The following is a 24,184-nucleotide window of genomic DNA, read 5'->3' as shown; positions in this document are numbered from 1 at the left end:
ACACGGGATGGTCACATGCTTGTGTTTCATACTTTGCCGGTAACATACATAACAGCCTTATAAGGACCTTTTTTTATACTTTGCCTAAAAAGCAATTGTCATTCTACAGAATGCCAAGGTATTATATTTAGTGGTTATATGTCCTGATTCTCATTCGCATAAAAAAGTCTCGCATTACATGCAATGCCAGGGCATACTATAGAATGACGGCGTGTAGTACTTTGTCGGTATCATATTTATGTGTATAACAACTCAGTGGGTTCATTTCTCTAAACAAAGTCAATGATTTGATCAGATCCATAAATTGTTTCTGTGAAACAATGAAATAAATAAGTCTATTGAAAAACACGAAGATAAAATAAACATACAGATTTTTACTTATGTTTGAACTATATATATATATATATATATATATTGTATATATATTTATTTTATGTGGCACCATAAACTCGGGTATTTCCTGATCCACTGGCAACATAGTTATTTTTCTCCTTGTTAGGTTGTCTTAAGTATTCAATTAAGTGGTGTTAAAAAAACTTAGTGAGGCATTGACTACACAGGTTATCATAACATATGAAAAATTCACAAAAATGACAATAACTCAAAAAAGGTATGAATGGAATTTAATAATTGTAATTCATAATAGTGCACGAATCAATGAATGAAATAACATAAAAATTAACTACCAGATAATTATGGTGTAGCAGAGATGATCAACATAGAATAAAAAATATTAAAAATATTTTTATAATCGAGTAAGTATATAAAAGGAATTAAAAATATTTTTTTCATTATTAAAAAAAATAACCAGTATTTCTGAAAATATCTGCATAAACCGCAAAGTTTCATTATAAGTAGTTTTAAAATTTTAAAAAGTAAACTGACTTTTCACTAAGCATTTACTAATATGCTTCTTTTATTCGATTTTCACAGAGCAAACATTTGAGTTCAATAAATATTTATTTAAAAGCAGTACTTAATTGTTTTGAAACCAAAACATCATTATATTTAACGTATAATTTATTCATTGTTTATTCAATTTAAATACGTTAAAGAGACGTATATTTGAAAAAATAAAACAAAAGGAGAAAATCAGTTACAAGTTGTCTGGAAGAGATATTGTTATTTCTCCTCTGAGGGTTCTTATTTAGCATATTGATCGTTAATGAATAAATGAATTCGTTAAACAAATAATAAAATTGCAGCCTACAATACAATAAAAGTATGCAAATAGATAAAATGAATGCCTGAAGACACCAGTAAAGTCCATGTTATATAGCTTTTAATAGTTTTTAACGATCACCAATTCATTATATATGCTGTTTTTTTATTTTATAACATTTATTATATCGCGAAAACTCGCTCTTTTTACGAATGATTTTCTTATCCGTGAAATAACTTGTAAAGTAATAAATAATCTGTAAATGAAATTTATACAGTTTTTTTCTCTGCTTTTTGAATATTTTAGGGAGAAAAAAATATTGCTTCTAATATTTTATTAAAATATTTTATTTTATAACAGTCGTTGAACAGCCGACCCAAAATTTGAGTATACGACTATTAATTTTTAACTCGATAGCCTTGTAATTTTGTTTTGGGAGATAATTGTATTTGCCTTCGTGGTGAACTGTATTTGCCTTCGTGGTTATAGGAACTTCACCCACATTTGCGTCAAATGGAGAGGTTGATTATGATATTTTGTTTTTCTTACGCAGATACTACTGGGTTCAAGTCAAGTGATTTTGCCGATCAGTGTAATTAAGGTGCGTCAGCGTAATATTTTAGAGAAACAGTTCTCTCTACTTGTTACAATTGTTCTTTATAAACCTTATTGTTTATTTTTATTGAAAGCGTAGGAAAAATATTTTTATGAAATTAGTACAAAAGATGCAAAATAAGTTAAAGTTACTTATTTTTTATCGTTATTTATTGTAATTCTTCAAGACAATTTGATTTTAGTCCGCTTAAGCAAATTAAATTTATATAATTAATATAGAGCAACATTTAATGAGTTATGTGAATTAAAAATCGGACTTTTAGGAACCACTGATTTCAAGATTGTTGCTCGAATTTCAAAAGGTACTATATACAATCAGTTCCATTATAATAATAGCTAAATGCCCGTTCTTTTTAAAGCTGAAAAAATCAATAAATCGGTATTAATCACAAATATGAAACACTTATTTAGACACAAAATTGAGCATAAATAAATCTAATTTTACTTAAATGTATTATTATTTTTTACCCTTCCCGGTGTCTTAACGTTATTAGATAAAGCGAAACATATTTGTGGAAATTTATCCCATCAAAATAATGATCAACTATATTCAGTATCATTTCGCATAATGATATTGCTCGAGGATAACTTTTGATAGTCAGATATTACCGAAATCAACAGTTTTATCCAGTATATTTGATGGACCATAAAAAATTATTTCCACAGTACTTGAAGTAGGTGTCTTGGAACCAATAACAGTATATTTAGTACCTTCTGAAATTCACCATTTAACATAATACTAGTAGTACCTATTCCAAAAATTATTGACCATCGGTGTCAATAATAGTATTTGATCTTTTAAAGTTCTCTCATACGAATAAGTTTGAGTTCTCTCATACCTCATTCCTCTCATACAAATAAATACGTGTTCTCTCATATCTTTTCTCCATCAATTTAGCTTTATAGGAAAAAAAAAACTTTTCTTTTAATTTCAATTTGTGTCTATTACCGAAGTTAATGAAGCATCATTGGCGGCAATAATAGTGTAGAGATGTTTGCAGTTCTCATGTAAAAATAAATACTTTTCAAACGGCACAACGGTCAACAAAATTCGTCCAGACAGAATTTTAATTTTTAAGGCTTTTAAGTTTATTAAATTTTAATGCTAAGACATATTATTATATTATTACCAACTATTAAAATAATAATTACGTAATCTAATTTTTTAATACGAATTTTTATAATCTTAAGCTGTATATTATTATTCTTAAAATGGAAATATCACAAACGTTATTAAGGAAATGGTACTTATCTGTTATTTTGTACCATGGTGCCAAATTCGCCAACCAGTGTCAGTTTCTTAGTAACACAGATCGATAAAACACATAGGTTCATCAAATATGTCTAAGTTGTTAATATTATAATAATTTATAATTATTGAATACGCTATTGTGAATGTTGCTAAATATTCTTTGGGTAAGAAAAATATTAACAACAATGTAGAAATTAGATTAATTTGGAAAATATAGCGATATATTTTTGACAATGCAATGCATTTATGATTTTGCAAATCTTTTGCATCATCTGTTAGTGAAATTTTTTCATTAAATCATAAAATGCATGTTGATATTATGTAGAATTATTATTATTTCCTTCATTTTTAATTAAAACTGCTGCTTTTGATTAAAACAAAAATGTCTTAATTAATTTTACAGAAAACGAACTGACTCTATTACAGATTGTGAATACAAAGCACTTTAATTAACTTTCAAAAATAATTCACCTTTGGACAACAGCTTCCTTTAACGCAACGTAATTTGATTGAAACACTCTTTGTGTCCTTCATTTTGATGAAAAGTTTTGCTCGGTTGATAGGCGACTTTTCTTTAAAGTTGAAAGTCACGCGGCTATTTCATGACTTCAATGAAATCACGTTAGGCAATCTAATAAAGGGTTGCGCTTTAGAAAGAATATCTACTTTATTATTCTTCTCAGGTGTTTAAAATTTTCAGAACCTAATATAAATCCTTCTTTTTTCGTAACTTCGTTTATCGCTCATTACTAATGAACTGTTTGCTGACATCGTGGTGTTTTTAAAAAGAAAGAAATTAGTGTAAAAAGACGGTAAAGTTAAAGTGATATACCTTAAATGCTAGTGGTTCGGTATGACTGTTCAATAATTGATCGTGATCTACAACAACAACACAATCAAAATAACAGTTTTCATCAACTGTTATTTTCATTTAATTTTAAATAATTGTATTGGCTAAATTAATACCGTTTTCTGCGTTTTAGCATGACGGTGAAAAAAAGGCATTATTAATCAGTGAAAAAAGCAAGAGAGAATCTCATCATTTTATAAAAATTATAATTACTTAATATCTTCCGGCTGGATTGATTTTCACCTCGAAATTTAATCAAATAAAACAATATCAAATGATAATATATGGTAATGGTAATGTTACAAAATATCAAAAGAATTCTGGTAAAATTACCGTTCTAGGTGGTAATTATATTTCTGGTAAAAAGACATAATTCTGGTTACCGAAATTACCGAGTTTTGGATAAAAAGTGCCGAGCTTTTTGGAGTTTCTATAGAGCCAAAACACGGTACATTTTACCATAATCTGGTAGTTTTGACCGCACTTTTTTCTGGTGTGCGATTAGTGAGATGACGTATGATGTTTATGAGGGTGTATGATGATGAGTATGATTTAAAACTTGATATTTACTAACCAAACATTGTATACTGGTATTTCAGCGTTTAGTGATTTAAGGCACAGAAGGCTTGTAAAGTAGAACTTTTTTTAGGAATTCTAATTAAACTAAGTATGAAATCAGACTAGTTCATGCTTAATTTAATATTCTCACTAAATTAATGTTAAATGTTAATTAAGTATGAAATAGTAAAATTTCATACCTAATTCAATTAATTGGAATGGCCAAAACTATCAGAATATCATTAGAAAACTACTAAAATTTACCATGTTTCTGGCTATATGGGAATACCACTGTAATTTTTATTTAAGTAGTGAATTTGATCAAATTAACTATGAAATATGGTATAATATGTGATAAATTTGATGAAGATGGTAAAATTTGGTAATTTTTATCTTGATACAGTACAGCATGGCATAAAAACCATTCGTTTGGTTTAATTTACATTTCAGTTTAGTATTTTTCAGTAAATGTGGGGTAATAAGAGTCATAGTTTTGAAAATTTGAATTTCCGGTAAACCGTTACCATAAAGACGTAAAAATTACCGAATGAATTATATAATTGGCTTTATTAATTAAAATTAGTTTCATTATTTACGAGAAATATGATTACCGTACAATATGGTAATTTTACCAGATTTTTTTTCTCTATGTAGATTAAAAAATAACTTGTTTTAAGAGGTTGAATAAACAGAAAAAGAATTAAATTTGTAGGAATTGTTCCTGCAACCATAGAGCAACAGAACAATTATCTGTTAACAGTTTATTAAAAGAAACTGCAATGTTGGTAGCATAAACAATTTAGATAATGCTTAAGTTTGGCTATGGTCAAAAATAAATATAGCAATAGTTTGTCTTCAGCATAGTTTGTTATATTCATTAATTACTAAAGATTACGTAATAAATTAAGAATATTAAAAGTTTTGGAAAATGTATATACTGTATAAATAAAAAAAGTTAAAAATAAAACAAGTAAGTAGCATCTTTTTGCGAAAAAAAAATTGATATGAAAATTGAGTTTTAAATCAAATTTAAAATGCTTGAATAAAAATATTTAAAAAACAAATTTTTTACTCAAGTTGGTAAAAATTTATTTACAGTCGAATTGAAATTTATTTGAAATTTTTAATACTTGCACTATGTATTGTTATAGAGTTATAAATGGATTTTTTGAATTTTTCTATAGTAAAAATGAAATTTAAATTATCAAAACTTGTTTAATGAAAAGGAAAATGTTTTTTCATAAATTTCCTAGAGAGGATATTTTTCTAGCATAGTTAATGTTCGTGAAAATTAACACTAATGCCCAGAGAGAAAGGAATTTACGAATTTTAAACCTGAAGCTATACAATGTTTATTTTTAAGTATTGGCATATATGATGCAATAGTCTGAAATAAAAAATTCAAAATTAAATTTGGTGTTTTAGTTTAGTTTTTAGATGCATCCAAGATAAATAAAGATTATTCTGATTGATTACTTCTAAAGTTACGTAAGTTGCTTTAGCTGTCTAGATAATCTATAACAAAACGCTTATACATACGTTGTTAGAAAATCGATAAAATTTCTTTTCACTCATTGGTATAAGTATAAAACAACGCCGGTAAACACTGTTTCATTATGTAATTATTTTAAGTAAAATTTTGTTTTATTTTAAGTTAAATTATGCTTCGTTGAAAGTTAAATTTTAATAATATTCAATAATTTACGTAAGAAGTATAATAAATTACAAATAAATATTGAAATGTATAGATTGAAAATTTTGTACGTATAATTGTTTTTTGAATGATTTATTCTAAACTTTAGGCTTCAAAAAATTATGCAAAGTTAGACGGAAATAACTTATAAAATGAGCAACCAATAATTGAGAACATTACTTTATAGAATTTCTAATCGGCAAAGCCATCTGATTACAAAGTTACAAACAAAAAGTTGTGGAATTTCTTACGAACGAATCACATTTTTCCCTTTGTAGAACGTATCAAACAGTTAATTTCTATTTTTCTATACTCTTCTATTTTTCTTCTATACTTTCATTTTTCAAATCATCGGGCATTATTAAGTCACCTTTAAAATCACCTTAATTTTTTTACACAGTTCTTACTTATATGTAAAGGACACATTTAGGAATTTTTTTTTCCTCTTGCTTGACATTTTTTTAATAGTATCGTTGATTTCAAATCTGAAATCTTCTTCTCTCTCCATGTTGCTGTTTTCTTTTTAAATGACACTTTTAGTCTATTTTTTGTCGAAATCATTAAGTTTAAAAACGTTGCATATAATAAGGGGTAGCATAAATATTGTGACAAACTTCTCGGGGAATTAGAGCATATCATCAGGATTAAAATTGCAAAGGATCCTATGTCCGGAAATTCTGTTATACGCCCCTAGGGGTGCTTCCCTATTATGAACTGCTTCTTTGTGCTCTTCTGAACAGGTCATAACAAAGATGCGCCTATGATGTCATTTCGGGCATGGGTTTCTGCGCAATTCTCTTGATGAACAATTTTATCATTTTAACGAACGCTTTTTGACTTTTACATTTTGACGAAAAATAGACTAAAAATATCATTTTAAAGAAAATTAGTTGCTATAGGAAGAAAATTAGTCAAGATTCACACCTGAATTAGGCAAGTTTAAGTGTTTGTATAAATAAAACAAAAAATAATGTTTACTTGTGTTCTAATTTGTATTAATGACAATATTTTAATGTTGCAAACAAAATACCGTCAAGTTCTTAATGTTCTTTTTCTGTCATAGATTCTTATTATACGTATCGAATATAGAGGTTAGAATTACCTGATAAATCTGTTTCAGATATTCTTCTACCCTTTTTTTTAACATTGTATAAAAACGAATAACATTGTTAATGGAGGACTTAAATAACTATGTTTAATGTGCGTGACGGCCAATAGTTTATCTTTGCAAAAGAGTGATAATTTATTCCAGGAAGAAAACAGTAGATAAATCGCTTTTGCTTCCTAATACGCCACAGTTTCATTTCTTTGAATATGCAAGGTTGGAAAAATACAATATTTTAATCCTCATTTCCGTTAAGCCAACGCCTCGTACTTAATCTCATGTTTAAATTGAGTCTCCTTATAATGTGTTTTGTCTAACTAAGTTAAGAACACTCCATGATGGGCGTAAAATGGCTTAGATACGTGCTGTTTCATAAAAAGAACTTTAAAAACTGATAATGACGGCAGCTTTTAAACTGTAAAGCTTTTTTTTCTTTTTCTCATAAAGATTTTATTATTTCTTTAGCAAGGAAACATAATTTTAACAAAAATTTGGCTGTAAATAAATTTTTGGTAATTTATAATGATAAATTCCATAACATTTAATGATTTTTTTTTCCTTCTTCGGTAAGGGATCATTTTAAATTTTTATTTTATGTAACTTTGAGTGAAATTCATGCTGTCTTACTTATTAGGACTTCTTTTGTTGTAAGTTCCAAATGGTTCTTTCAAATATAGTCTGAAATTTATTTATTTTTTTGTTAAAAAAATATTATTCAGAAAAAGCTTAAATAAATTTCATCTTTTAAAGAAAAACATTAATCATGAAAATCTAGAAATATCTTCGTTATTTAGATTAACTCGTATGGTAAGATATGTACGAGATGATAGAAATATTTAAATTTTCTAAATATCAGTAGGATAAAATCTATAAACAAGTTCTTCCAGCATTTCGAAGCTTTAAAATTTCAATGATTTTCGATTAGGTATTTCATAGATATATTATGTTATTTGTTTCTTATTTAAAAAAAAAAGTATTAACGAAGTAGGATTTTTTAATTTTTGAAGTTATACTTCTTATGCGACTTCCAACAAGGTTGCGTTAAACGTTTAACGCTTCATTTTTATTGGCCGGGAAATCACGTGGTAGGATTCAGTTTTCCCTCATTCATTTCCATATTGTTTTGGTTATCTCTAGCATAAAAATAATAAGTCATAAAAGTGTTGTTTTTCTATAAATATTTTTTTAGTTTGGTTTGATACACATATAATTTAATAGGGTAGTATTTTTTATTTTCAAATTTAGTGGATAACAATTGTAAAAAATGAGTGAAAACAATCCCACGGACAATGCGACGGATTTAAGGTTATGTCAAGGTACGTCTCTTGTGAATAGCAATTGATTGTTAGGTTTTCTCTTCTGAAATTACATTATGACGCATTCACATACATTATTAATACAAATACATTTTTTATGGCGAGACGATGAGGCAACCACAAGCACTTCCACTGGTCCACGAGGGAAAAATGCACAATATTACCGTTATTACAGAGTACGGAAGCGAGTGGAGCAGGAAAAAGAGTCGTTGAATAGAACTAGTGATCCTTCTACGACTGCTGATTCTTCTGCAATTAACATCGCAGGTTGCGAAGTTTAACTTCTTCCGCGCGGAGGGACTCCACGCACTATTTTTTTCCTATTATATACTAGGTGTAAATTTCCAAGCTATCTCCGACTGAAAAAAAACAGTGTTTTAAATTTATGAAATCAAGACTAGAAGTGCAGCCATACAGTCCCTACTCTTTATGTCTAAATAAGGCACAAAGCTTTAAATAAAGCTGTAAAGCTGCGCAATGAACTAACTTTGATTACGCAGAGCAGTAAACTAACAAGCATCATTTGTATTACCTTTTTACTTACCTTATCACTTAAGAAAAAAAATGCATGAAGTTTAATTTTCAACAAGGCCTAATGCTAAACCTAAGAGAAGAATTACTTTTTATGTTTCCATTTAAACAGACCAATATACATTTTTAATCGGTTTTTAAGAATCGAGTGCTAAAATTGATCCTAAAACCTGTAGTCGGAGTTCCAGGACATTAGTGAAAATGGTTTAGGATTAAACACAGCCACATTAACTCTTCTTTTTGTTATTATGGACTATATTTGCAATAAAACTAACTTTTAAGCATAACCGAGACTAAGTCGGCCTATTTACATAGTTTTCAAATAGTTTTACAAAGTAATGCTTTTAATTGCATAATTTGGTGAATTTGAATTGCGAAATTCGACGAATTTTTCGAATTTGAATATGCTTAACACATATGCCAAATAATGGGAAAATGGATTGGTTTGTTTAGTAAGTAATTTCGTTTTTTACTTATGGAAATGAAATAGAATTTTCTTTCACTGAATTAATATTTCATTGAATTATGTCTTGTAAATTCAGGACCAATACCTTTTGCCATATATCAACCGGTAGCATGAATCCAAGATCAGGAAATTTTTATTCTTTATTAGCAAAAAACTTGACTTTTGCCCACCTAATTTGCAGCAAAGATATTATGATCTAAAAACTTTTGTATAGACCCGAACAAATATTCTAGACAACCTAATTCTAGTTCGGCGCAACATGGCGGTGGCACAACATACGGAAACGTAGGAACAAAAGGAACCCAAAATGGCGAGTTTAGAGAATAAACCTACAGGTTTCAAACTATCATGTACCGTCAAATTTGATAAATTTAATCTCTCACCGACTTAATTAGTCATTAATTGTCAATTTACAGCAATTAATGCCTTTATTCTGTCTTCAACCGTCTAAACTGGTCTAGTGTATCTCAATTGAAAATTTGTGCAAGATCCTAATTTTGCATACCGATTTCGGCTGTGGCTTTCAAATATCTTTTTCGTACACACCGGATTTTTTTCTTGCTCCAGCCGCATTTTCACCTTCTCGATTATAAAAAATGAAATGTAACAAAAATACAGCATTTTACTTTCCATATTTGAAAGGAAGCCAACAAAAAACTACTGTGTAAAATCAATCGAACCTTATCACGTTTAAGCATTATAATCAGTTTTCAAAATTGATAATGGTTATGCGATATAAGTGTGAAGTTAACTGCGTTAAATATAATGAAGTCTTTTGATGAAAAAAAAAAACGAACTTTTTCAACAACAAATAAATCTATATTTACTTTTAACACTTATTCTGATTCCTTAGATGCTACTCTTTTAATAGCTTTTCCAGATGTATGGGTAGTAAAATTTTAAGTAGTTTTTTAAGATTACTATGAGTAGCATAAACATCCATCACAACAACCAAATAAAGCAATATCTACACAGGGCTAGTTCACTCCGCTCTTAGAGCTGAAGCTACGATTTCCCTCCTCATGACGTCACTGTGTCCACAGATCTCGGAGATCGCAAGCAAAGATATGATAACTTTGCATCTTTCTCTTTGTAAAAATAAGTTAGACTTTTTCTGGCTATTAGCCTTCAAACTTTACGTAATTAACACATTATTTCCGTTCATTAACATAGTTCAAAAAAAAACTTTCTTGGTTATTATATTAAAAAAATACCATTTTAAACTTATAAAAATATTTTGTTAGTTGGTGAAAATGACACGATAAATACTTTATTTTAAAAAGTTCAGTTTTAACTTTAACTATTAAGAAAAATGAAGGCATATATCGACACTTTTTTTATCTACATATTCTTTTATAAGGATAAGTTAAGTTAAATTTAGAATCCCTGATTTTAAAATATGTCGTTAATAGCAATTTGTTCATACTTAATCATTAGGAAACATCAACCTTAAACGCTAATTACTGAAACAAAATAATAATTTAGGTTCATAATGACATCAGAAATTTTACAATTGTTTATAGACATTTAAATTTACGATGATATAATATATAGATATTTAAATTGAAGAGAATATAATTTTAAAAAAAATCATAAATATTTAGAATAACTACATTAAAAAATATATTATGAAATTAGGAGAATTTCAACTATATACTATATATTTTATTTATACTTTTTACTTACATTTTAATTTTCTTTGACTTTATCTATTTTTTAATTCTTTTCACCTGCCTTTCTTTATGAAGTAACGAGGCGGTTTCTATTTAGATAATGAATTTTTATAAAAGTTCTTTACGACAGAATAAACGTATTGCTGTTTTATATTAACTTTGTCATTTCGGAATCCATTCTTTACATAGTTGTTCATTTACTTTAGGGAACACGCGAAAAATTATACTTTTTCCTCTTGTTTTTATATCAGAATTTTTGGAAGTTGCAATCGCGCAAACTGGCATTTCGATAATAGTTTTAAATTCTTGTAAATTCACTGCAAAAACTGTGGAAAGTCATTATAGAAAATAACAAATGTCTTAGAATATCTCGCAAAAAGAAATGATCCAATATTAGTTAGAGCTAGTACGGCCAAATGCTCCGTTCTTGAAGTAAAAGTGCGAGCTTTGCGCCAAAGTGACGTCACTAGAGTGACGTCGGAGGATCGGCGGTGCCAGAGATACTTCAAAGGAGTGAACCAACCCTTCTATTCTCTTTAGCCCTGATATCTACATATATTCCTATTCACTAGAAGCTGCCCTTTTAATAGATTTTTCAGAAAAAAGAGAAGTAAAATTATAAGTGGTTATAATTTATATGGTATTACTATATACTATTATTATTCACAGAGATGCCAACTGCACTGGATTCGGGAAAATGTTTAAAAAAATGATATTGGTGAATTTTGCCCCCATTTTACAAGAATCAGCATAGTTTAGTAACAAAATGGCGTATCGCATTAGTTTTAGAATTATTAGTGGAGAGTAAAAACACTATGAATCTTATTTACTAAACCACAAATCACATACATTAAAAGACTATTACTCGCTACTAATTATCCGCTGTCTGGATCAAGTTGGTATCTCTGTATACATAGCAATAACATTCATCCCCAAAATAACTTTTTGAACAACTCAATAAAACAATATTTATTATTTACATTTATTCTGATGCACGATAAGCTGCACTTTTAATAGATTTTACAGATGAATGTGAAGTAAAATTTTATGTAGTTTTATACAATTGCAATTCTTAGCAATAAAATCTATCCCCAAAACAACTTTTTAAACAATCTAATAACGCAATATTTAGTATTTACATTTGTTCCCAATCAGATAACAGATAACAAAATATCGTGACTTGCTTGTAAAGTCCATGACAGAGAAAGGAAACTTTGACTTTATTCCGCATAAACAGCGCTGGCTAGGAATTTAATAAGAAAAGCTGATTTAATTTCTATGTCCTTTCAAATTCGAATTGAAATCATGTAATCGCGATACATATTCAAAGATATGAAACCACAAAACATTATTTGTTTACATTTGAGTGTCACATACGAAACGCAATGCCATAGTTAAAAGTTGTAAGCGCTTTAAAATTTTAAGCAAATTCCCTTTGTTTAATATTCTCTGATCAATCAAAATACCGAGCATAAAAGAACTTATGTATTTGACTTATTCCCTTCATTTGTATAACATGAAACCTGGCAATGAAGAATCCTCACAAATCTCTGTTGGAAATGATCTCACACGAACCCTTCTCTCTGTAAATACAGCCATTCTTAACTTAAAAGTTTCAACACGATCCACTTCTTAAAATGTTGTTGCATGAAACGTTTTGTGGGCAGTAATTATTATGTTAATGTAACACCTTAGAATAGATTTGAATACATAAATTTGAAATAGGCAAGAATAGATTAGAAGAACTGTTGTGGAGGAAAGAAATTGGGAGTTTGAAAGTGGGCATCGTGTTTAGGATGAAAGCGCTGTGCCCGCGGTATAAATTTCTGCTGCAAAGAGATTTATGCGGAGAGGTTTTTCCTTTGAATATTGAATGTTTTCTGGTGAAGTCTTATTCGGAGATTTGGCTCAAAATAATGAGATTTATTTCATTTTTTAAGAGTCGAAAAAGTTTAGTACGAATGTGTAAGAGAAACAGTTATTTATCATTGAAATGACTTTAATAATAAAATTCATTTGTTGGTAATTTTTTTGATATAGGATAGAAAAAAATTTTATTTTTTGAAACTTCTTTTTTTTTCTTCATATTCGAGGTCAAATATAATTCTGATAATTTAACAGTGTTTTAGTAACTACTAGACCATGTCTTATAATTAGTATTACCTTTACAATTATGTACAGTCCGCAAAAAAAAAAGATATCACCCTGAATAACTTTTGTTCTAATGATCGGATTTTCACGATCTAAGTGTCAATCTTAATGGTTCCCGGGGGTGACCTCAAATATGCTAATTAATTAGTGCTAACTATTAATTAAGTTACGAAATCAGACACAAAAACGTACTTTCTCTGAATAAACATGTATTTTTTTTACATATTTGGAATCCTGACCCTTAAAATAGGGGGGGTAGACAAAATTTCGAAAAAAATGGGTTGTAAATTAGGTCGCAATAGGGATTTATATATCTGGCGATGGTTTAAAAATATGCCAAATTACCTCGCCATAGAAGGAGAAATAATTTATAACAACCATAAAGAAACTGAATGAATGACAAGATGGGAAAAGATAGTGCTTCTCGTTGCTAATCAACCAAAAGAATTTTTCACGTTGCTTTCTGGGCTTTTTTTTTTTTTTTTTTTAAATCTCCTTTAAAAAGGAAATTTAAATAAATTAATAAATTACTTTTGATTCTCCAAGATTATAGAATCTTTGAATTTTTATCTGACATTATTTATTTTTGTAAAGCTGTTTTAACGTAATTTGTATGACAGTTTTGAATTAAAACCAAATTTTCATAAGTTATCATAAATTTATGAAGAGTTGTAGGGTTAAATGCTTTTGCCCCGCACTTCGAGTTTCTTAGGAAAGGAAAAAAAAAGTGATCAAGCAAAGGTGGACCTGAAAAAAGATAGCTATTCTGATGCATAATCGCAAAATTTTATAGAAATCACGGTATTTATTTTCGATAAAATTGTAAAACTTAATAAATGTTATAAGGCATTTTAAAAGCATTTTGATATATATATCATAATAAATAAAAACAAAAAAACACAAAGAAAATTACGAAAAATAATAAGTTTTATTTATTGCGCATAAGCTGCAAGTAAATAGAACTCATAAAATAAGTAAATAAGTTCAAAATGCAGAAAAAACTTGGGAAAAATTACGGAACAATAAAAAAGGGGGGAAGTAAAATAATAATAAAAAATAAAACAGCAAGAAACCGGAAAAAAAATTCTAAAAATATCCGGAAAATAAAAGATATAATCTTTTCATCAGCTTACACGATTATATCAGCAAAAAATAGTACTTTCTATTATTGTATCAATATAGCCAAAGTAAAATATATCAATGCAATAGTTTGAGAAGCACTCAAAAAAATTTTACAAAAAAATTACAAACATAATGGAACACAATAAGTAAAAATATCAAGCGAAATCAGAAAATTAAGTATAAAGAAGAAACAGAATAAAACATGAAACAAAATCTATAAAGCGAGCTGCGAATTCAAATGAACTTATTACATGAACGTGAAATTTTTAAAGAATTATTTAAAATATTTTCGAAAAAGATTGCCACATTACAAAATATGAAACCAAAAGCGGAAATTAAGCTAAAAGCTTAAATAGAGGGGTTTTGTATTAAAGTGCGTTCTTACTGCAGTGTTTTGGTTATACCTATTTTATATAATGTGATTATAATGCTTTTTGAATTTATTATTCTGTTTTTATCGGAGAAAATAGTAACTTCGTTAAATCTTGAAAATTCTTGGAATTAGACATGAAAAGTTATGAATTTGAAAATCTAAAATGTAACAGATACCCTGCATATAGGAAAATAAAATATTTCATTTGAAATCTATTTTTTTATTCAACATTATTTCATTTTATGCTTTACAGAATATTAAAACGGTGCGGAGATCAAGGAGATATGTAAATAGGAAAATATATTAAAATCCATATCTTAAGTTCAGAACCTTTTTTCATGGCACTTGTTAACCAAAATGCTGTAATGATATTGCCAGCATTTCAATTAAAAGAACTAATTCGTTCTGTTTAAAACTATCTCTATCACACGACTTTTTTTTTCCGAATGTCGCATACCTCCCTTAACTATATCCGTACTTCTTCAACTACGATAAAAATAAAACTTTATTTTAGGGAGCAAGTCAAGAATTTGTACTTCTTAATATTTGCAAATGATATTAAGTAAACTTAGTTTGCAGTAAAAAGAGTTGATGTTATTTACACACTCCTTTCGTTAGTTCTTTAAAAAACATGATTAAACGAAAATTAGGTTTATAATACCCTTAATTAAACAAGAGTAACAATTGTTACAGTTTTTACAATAATTTTTCAACTCTGACACTCTTTTCATGAGATAACTTCTTTTGCCAACGATTTTGTCCCTTTTTTTTGTTAGTTGAAACCAGCTTACGCATTCTTGTAATTTTTACATTTTATCTTTGAAATTTCAATCTCGAAAGACATGCATGAAGTGACGCCTAGTCCAAAGAATCTAAGTTAAATAGTTGTAAGGCCGATTATTACGAAAACAATTAACTACTCTGGTTCAATGAAACAATTACAGTAAAACTTGGGTAAGTTGACCACTTCATGTGCATTGTTTTAGTGGCCAACGTAGACAAGTGGTCAACTTATAGAAGGGGTGGGACATTGTTTACTTTTTCGTTTCCTACATGTTGCTATACATTAAAATTTTTTTTTTTACTTGACTTAAAAATTTGATTTAGCAAATGGCCAAATGAATATCTCAAGAAATATGTTTAAACCTAAACGAACTTCAATTTGTTACACATAAATAATTTTAATATTTAACTAACTTTTAAAAAAAAATTATTTTGTTAGTTATGCATGTGAAGTGTTTAATAAAAATAATTTCTTAAAATATCAGAACACGAAAACATTGAAAACTTTAACAAAACAAAATTATTTTAACACTTTAAAATTTATTCTGTTATTACTACGCATACAAGCCTATTTGCTCACTATTGCAACTGGAAGAGCAACTTTTCAACTAACACACCTGTTTTCAATGAATGAATGAAAGAAATGGTCAAAAGCTGACTCCCTACAGTTTCCCCAGATGGTCAACTCACAAAAAGGTTTAGATTAGCTTTTTACACTATTTCACCAAACAAGTGAAATATTAACATACATTGCGAAATGACAGAAAATTTTTTGAATTTTTTTTTTTGGTCAATTTATGAGGGTTTTAGAATAGAATTTCATAATACTCCTAGACAAAATTAACTTATTTCAGTGGTCAACATACAAGATAGACAGGTGGTCAAGTTACAAAGGTTTTGCTTCTTTATTATGTAGGAAAATTTCCGTTCTTGATAATTGAGGTCAACTTATTCAGGTGTAAAACTTACAAGTGTGGTCAACTTGGCAGGTTTCACTGTATAAATAAATCATTAATATTCTTGTTTTCTTATTACGAAATATTAGGAGAAATTTGTATACATAATTTCTTCAAAACGTGTGTTAAAACTATGATTATAAGTTATTTAAGAAGAAAAAAGTCAAATGGAGTAAAAGAACAATTTTTGAGATGATGATTCTAAAAATAGCACATTTTTCAAATCTTTTTGCAATTTTTTATTTTAGTAGTTGTTTAACAAAACAAGGCATATCGAACATTTTCCTGATATAGCAATATTTTTTTGAACTGTGCAAAAGTTGAGAAATTATACAAACAACTTTTAAAGAAAATATTTTCAACTTTTTAAGACAAAAGGGTAACTTAAAAGGGTTAGCGCACAAGATTAACTTTGAATGTTGAATTAAAATTGCATGCCCATAGTTTTTTGTTCATTTAAAAAACAAAACAATCTGTTATATTTTTCCTCTGTGCGCACATACGCATTTACTTTTCATTACTCGAATAAATAAGAAGTAATAAAAAAAATAAAATTAATAATTTATCTTCATTTTTCGTAAACAATAGTATTTTTAGTAAATAGTCAGCTGTTCTGCTTCGAATGATATTGAGTGTGATCAGTAGAATATTTTTAATTTCTTAACAAGATTTAATTCTCAGATAGCTGGCAATAATTTTAAGTTTTCTTTCAATAAGAACTTAGCAATAATTTAAAAAGTAATTTTATTTTAAAGAAAAACATAAATTAAAGTACTTAAACAATTGATTAGTATATTATTGGAAAAAAATATACATAATAGAATTTTAAAAAAAATTGCATTAAAATTCAATAAAAAAGTTAGAAAAATAATTCTGCGAAACACGCATAGACAGGTAATTTACAAACTTATTTTAAGATTAAGGCGATATATAAGATGTAAAGAAGTTTTAAAAAACTCTACTCTAAACTCAGCTGCACGACAGCCCATGGAGGGCCAAGGCCTACTATGCCCATCTCAGTTTTCTGGACCTAGGGCTCTGGGGTGCAGGAGCAGATGTTCCGGTCAGGTGGTCAGCCGAACGCGGAACTCCCAGTGTTTAGTTCCCAATCATGCTTGGTACTTATTTATCGACCCACTGAAGGGATGAAAGGCTGAGTCAGCCTTGCCCGGCCCGAGGAACGACAGGGCGAAGCGCTACCGCTCAGCCACCGGGGGAAGTTTTAAGATGATTAAAAATGTTGACTACGCATTCGTATTAATAATTATAAAATATATATTCAAGAAATTGATAAATATATTATTCCAAATCTATGCATACGTGTGTATATTATTGAAATTGTATCAGTTATTGAAAAAGAAAATCAAAAATTAAAAAAATCACATTAAGTAAGCACAATCTGGTGCATAATCATATTCTATCAGAAGCACGCCTTTATAAAACTAGACATTCGTTGAATAAAGTGTTTTTTATTCAAAATGTTCTATTCATAATTTCTTTACTAAATTACAAATACATTATTAAATGACTAAAAAGAAACATCGTATTTTATAGTTTGAAAGAAATAAAAATAAAAAGATTAGCAAACGATTATTAGCGAAAAAAATATGAATGAAATTTTACACTACGCGCGCGAAGTCAAGTTCCTCGCAAGTTTATCACATTTTAATATTAATCGCCCCATTTAATCATTTTTTTATTGTCGCTAAATTATTTTTTTAAAAATAATTAATTTTAATTTTTTTCAGCTTCTAATAAATAAAAACAGTTGAAACTTTAGATTTTTCTATTGAAACATATATAGATTATTATGGTATAAAAAAATTCATACCTTATAATTCAAAATTTTTTCATCTTCAATTTAATTAAATAATAAAAAATAATTAATAATTATTAAAAATTATTTTTTTTATGAAATTATCTTTGGGTAAATGAGTTTTATGAGTGGGTGCAATTTTTTTTGAATTGCTTCATTAGTTTTGAAAATATGACTGAAAACGCAAAAAGCGAAATTAACATTAAGGGGTACGAACTTTGGATCGCTCTCCTGACCAAACTATGGGGACCACATTTCCCAGATTGCGGCTACCCCCTATATTTTGAAGGTTAGGAATCCAAATATGTAAAAAAAAAATACATGTTTATTCAGAGAAAGTACGTTTTTGTGTCAGATTTCGTAACTTAATTAATAGTTAGCACTAATTAATTAGCATATTTGAGGTCACCCCCGAGAACCATTAAGATTGACACTTAGATCGTGAAAATCCGATCATTATAACAAAAGTTATTCAGGGTGATATCTTTTTCTTTTTTGCTGACTGTACATTATAGTTTAATGTTGAACTTATTTTTCTGAATATCTAGGAATAATTTCAGACATTTAATTCAAACCCACAAATATTTCTATTTTTTGTTTTCTTTTACATTTCTTTAACATCAAGACTAGGTAAACATAACTTCAAGCATAATTTCTCGCAAATTTACTGAAACGAAATATAATATTGTGTTAAGGAGGTATCACATTAAAAGAGGCATAACAAGATTTGTATTATTTAACAATAAAACAAATATTTCATCTAATTCTTTCTCAATAAATATGTATTACGTCTTTTTCTCAAGAGAGTCAAAGTAGTCATGTTTAAGTCTAAATCATATCCGATTAATCGATTATATTTCTTTAATCGTCTAAAATAATAACATAAATATTATAAATATATAATAATATTAAATGTTATAAATATGTACAAAATATATACCATTATAATAGTATTTTAATATATAAATAACATATTAACAAAAATATATACCTTTAAGGAAATTATAGCAATATTTTTGAATTTTTCACTCTTTTGTATTGTTTGTATAAAACGGAAAAAATTTATCATTATTTTTCTCATTTACCATTTCATTATTCTTAGAGAACTTAGGGATATATGTTTTCGTGCTTTGCATTCCAGTCTGATTTCATCTAAAAATAGTGTTTCTCATTCAATATTTTCAAAGAGCACGCTATCACTTAGAGAGTAGAAAGAATATTTACGCAATTCGAAGAACTTTTACACGACGATTATACTTTTCTTTTAATTGTTGTTGGAAATAAATAGGAGGTTACAAATTGAGAGGTGTTTTAGGTAAAATATTTAAAATAAATAATTTCTTTTGTTTTGGCAAACTTCATTGATTTTACTAAGAAAAGAAAATAGGTTTGCGAGATTATTTGTTCCAAAAAATTAAGACAGGGTCAAATATAATATTTTATAGTAATGTAGTTGTTATCTGACGAGATCAGAAATGTATAATATGTATTATAGGTGAAGGTATTAAAAGGTATTTAGTGAATTTAAATTTTGAAATAATTAATTTTCAATTTAATTTCATTTATTTATAAATGAATTAACTGAATAAAGAAATAAATTGGCTTTTAGAGCTTACCAAAATCAAATATGGATTTAAAAAGATATCGAGTAAAAATATATAGAGTATCTAAATGGGAAGAAAATTTAATAATCTCTGAAATCATAAAACAAAACGGAATTGCATCAAAAGTTGAAGATCTTTCACTTTGTTGATTGATAATAGAACCTACAGATGGTGCTGTAAGTGCCTTAAAAAAAAGCTGGAACTTTTAATTTACTGAATCTTAAAATTTGATATTTTAAGAACTATAGACGGATGAAAACTGTGTTGTTTCAAACTTAAAATTTAAGCTATCATATCAAAACTTATTTAGAGTTGTTGAATCTTGTTATTGTTTTTCATTAAATATTGTAATTGTTATGAATGCGAATACAACATTTTAACGAACCAAAACCATTGAACCACCGATTTGGGATTATGAACTACAATAAAATTATTTGCGTACGATATTGGACAAGGTTAAAAATGAGTTTCAATACAAGTACTCTAAGGGAAAGGCTATTTTTGCCTTGATTATGAAAATAAAGTACTTAAATACTTAATAACAAAGATAATCAAGTTTGAAACACAAAAGGTCTCTTCGGTACTCCAAGCAAGAATCACAATTGATATAAGTCTCGAGTCAAGTACTGAACTCAGAGTGTACTAACTTGCAGTATGATATATCTCGTCAATATTTCCACTTTTTTCTGAGCCTGCTACGTTACTTACTTAAATCAAGTTAGTTGCTCAAATCATTTTAGTTTCTTAAATCAAAACGGCTGCACGACATTTGGTTTTAATTTTTTGTTCTTTATTTTTAAGGTAAAATCTACGTTTAAGTTTATAATTCACCACTACTTTATAGTTCATCAGTTTATAGTTCATCACTTCTGCTTTCAAAAAATTAAAAAAAAGCGATGTCTTTTTTAATTTACATTAAACGTTTTTCGAGAGTTATGTGAATTAGCTACAGAGCACAATAGGCTTACATTTTTAACTCTCTGGTAAAGTACAAAAGTCAGCTCGGATATTAAACTGAAAAAAGTTTGGACAAAACTACTAGAATATGGTAGAATTTACCTTGTTTCTGACTCTATGGAAACACTTAAAAAATGCTCGATATTTTACACAAAAGCGCCATGGTGATGATTTTGGTAAAATTAATACTAAAACGTGCTTTTATAATAAGTTATAAATTTGTTAAATGTGTTGAAATGTATAATTTTCTCTTGAAACCATCTTTGCATGGTATAAAAACCATTTATTCAGTTAAATTTACTTTTTACTTATGTATTTTTATTAAATATGTGGTAATAAGAGATATAATTTTGGAAATCAAAATTTCCGGTACACCTTTACCATATGAACAGAAACAAACTAATAGGTAAAATACAGAATATTTTGGTTTTTATTAAGTGGGATTATGTTTTTTATTCAACCAGAAATATCATAACGATACGTTACTGAAATTTTTCCAGACGTTTTTCCGTGTGTTTCTACGTCTGGCATCTTGGTTAGTGTCAGTCTTATTTTTCTTTTCCTTGGGAATGGAATACGAAACACTTAAGTGCACGAACAAAAATACTTAAATTCGATTCAACAAGAGTAAAAAAACGAACATCATTTTTTTCTTATTAAAATTCATATATTTATGACATTTTAGCTGTCATGTTAACAATTAGAAATTTTGAAGTACGTTAAGCTGTAAAATGGTTCTAATTGGTTGTAAAGTACAAAGGTAAATTGAGCCATATTATCGTACTTCTCAAACTTGATTACGCGATATTACGGTTCAACTTGAAGCAAAAAACGGTTCATTTAAACAAATTATTAAAATTTCGGCAAAAAGTTGTACGATGTTATTGTTCAAAGTTCTATTATATCTCGATACATATTTCACAAATAGAAATTTCACAAAGTGTAGCAATAAAGAGTGCAAGGTATTTTGGAAATACAAAAGAAGCGATTATACCATTTTTTTTAAATTATAGGAGATAATACCTAGAAACTTATCAAATTGATAATGATAAGCTGAAGAATATGAATACTAAGAATTGGAATTTATCTTTAAATGGCATTGTATTCTTTGGAATTTTCCAGATGCGCAGAATGTCTTATCAAGAATTTGAATAACAATTTTGAGAAATTATCACCTGTGTGTGAAATATTTGCTTTGTACATTGCATATATAAGTTCGAATTATTTATTTTCATTTACTGGATTTCAATTACTGAAATAAAAATGAATTCCTACTTCATCTGTGCAAGCATTCTACTTCTTTGCTTTGGGTAATTTACCTCATATTATTTTATGAAATTCAATCTCATTTGTGTTAGTAACAATGATAAGCAAACATATTTTAATACGATATAAATAGCAACTATGTAAATTAATATATATATATATATATATATATATATATATATATATATATATATATATATATATATATATATATATCAGAAAACTTTGAATATTGTGAGTGATAGATAGTTTTGTCTCAAGAAAATAAATACGCAGCATTAAAAGAAGCATTTGTTGCTCATTTGAGTGACTATAAAAGTGTTCGGATGAGTACACTCTTCTTCGAATAAGATCATGGTAATAAGCGTCCAAATCAATTGTTACGTGGAATGCAAAATTTTGGCGAAGTGCAAAATCTATTATATATAATTCTCTTACGTGGCTCCCAAATTTTGGCTGTATTTCTTTTCCGCCGGTGGCAACGTTTGCTTTGTTTTGAAAACACCAAAGCATTCTGCCTTTTAAGGATGTGTTTCTGATCTAATATATATAATTCTCTTACGTGGCTCCCAAATTTTGGCTGAAGTACTTTGTACAACTAAATAAGATTCTTTCCACAACAGTTAAATATTTACTTTATTTTCTTCATTCATAGAGAAAACAGTCGGCAAAGAATTCTGTTAGGTTAAAAAACATTTCGCTAAAAAAATAACGAATTCTAAAGGAAATAAAAATAAACAACTTAAAAAATAAAAATGCTGTTGCCAGCCATAGAATTTTTTTAAAGTTAACTTAGCTACATAAATCAAAATGACATAGAAGCGCAACTAGATCAAAATTATGATACCTGAGCGCTTGACGTAACAAATCCTTCAATAATAAAAGTTTTGTCTACTTTCATTAGTGCTTTGACCCTCTTTCATTACATTTTACAACTTCATGCTAAATTTCAGGACTTTAAGTTGTTTTGTGGTTGAATACTGACATTTAGAAATGTGTACATTAAAAAAATATTATTTAGAGGTTAAGAGTTGCCTCAGAAAAATTTGAATTGTTGACATTGAACTTAACAATGGAAACAATCGTTTTTGTGAAAAATTGAATTGTATTGTTGACATCAAAACTAAAAATATTGTGTTTCAACTTAACAATACTACCTTAATTTATACTTTAGAATTGCCTCGGAGAAATTTGAATTGTTAGCAATGACTTAAACAAAAAGTTTTATTTTAACTGACAAATACTATATTATAATTTTAACTTTTTCTATGACTATACTCATTTTCTTACTCTTTTCTTTGTTTTTCATGCATTTTATATTTTTGTGATAAAATAAAACACTTATAGTTGCTCTGCTTCTGAACACTGATGAAAACATAAAATGATGGGCTTCCTCAACAATCAAAAATATATACATTTATTTTACAAATTCCATATTATTAAGGTGGCGCTCTTCAGAGAATTAAAAATACAAAATTATCTTCATCATAGCCGATGCTTTACATCCGGCGTTCAGTGGCAGACTACTATTTCATATTGTTTTACTACGCATGGCCTTAGCCCTTTGGTGGTAAAGACTTTAAAACAAAACTTACAACAGTTACTTTTCTCAACAACTGAAATTTAGAATAGTGTGATTAAGAAAAATATGTGAACTGTTTGCAATTTCAAATTAATATTGAAATGTACAGGTTTAGAATTTTCTACAGTGAAAAGTTTTCGGGTCTTCAGTATTCGAAAAAGTATACAAAAACTAGACGTTAAGAACGTATCCAATGAGCGAGCTAAGCGAGCATTGGATTGCGAAGCAAACCGAAATGAACTGCGAAAGCAGTACCGGGGGTTGGTGAGCGCCAGCGAGCAGGGGGCGAAGTCTCCTAGTAAATAATAATGCTTTCAAACAACTTTGGTTGCAACAATTGCTGTATCAGGTTC

At 28.1% G+C, this 24,184-nt stretch overlaps 1 protein-coding gene across 2 annotated transcripts in view; it reads left to right on the top strand.

Annotated features, from left to right (window-relative positions):
• The window catches only part of LOC107451584 (uncharacterized), a 47,284-nt gene that overhangs the window by 20,267 nt on the left and 2,833 nt on the right, over positions 1-24,184 (top strand). The window contains exon 1 of one of the 2 annotated variants that reach the window (XM_016067738.4): positions 22,234-22,293. The exons of the other annotated variant lie outside the window; for it this stretch is intronic. Within the exon in view, the coding sequence (XP_015923224.2) occupies positions 22,247-22,293 (47 nt within the window). The 5' untranslated portion in view covers positions 22,234-22,246. Of the gene's footprint in view, positions 1-22,233; positions 22,294-24,184 lie in introns of those variants that run through there. 2 annotated transcript variants of the gene reach the window in all.

The sequence above is a fragment of the Parasteatoda tepidariorum genome, chromosome 7 (assembly GCF_982258835.1).
Source record: "Parasteatoda tepidariorum strain Cologne lab strain chromosome 7, Ptep-v5.0, whole genome shotgun sequence".
Classification (NCBI taxonomy): Eukaryota; Metazoa; Arthropoda; class Arachnida; order Araneae; family Theridiidae; genus Parasteatoda; species Parasteatoda tepidariorum.
Note: the sequence above shows the minus strand (reverse complement) of the source record. Positions and strands in the feature narration are given on the sequence as shown.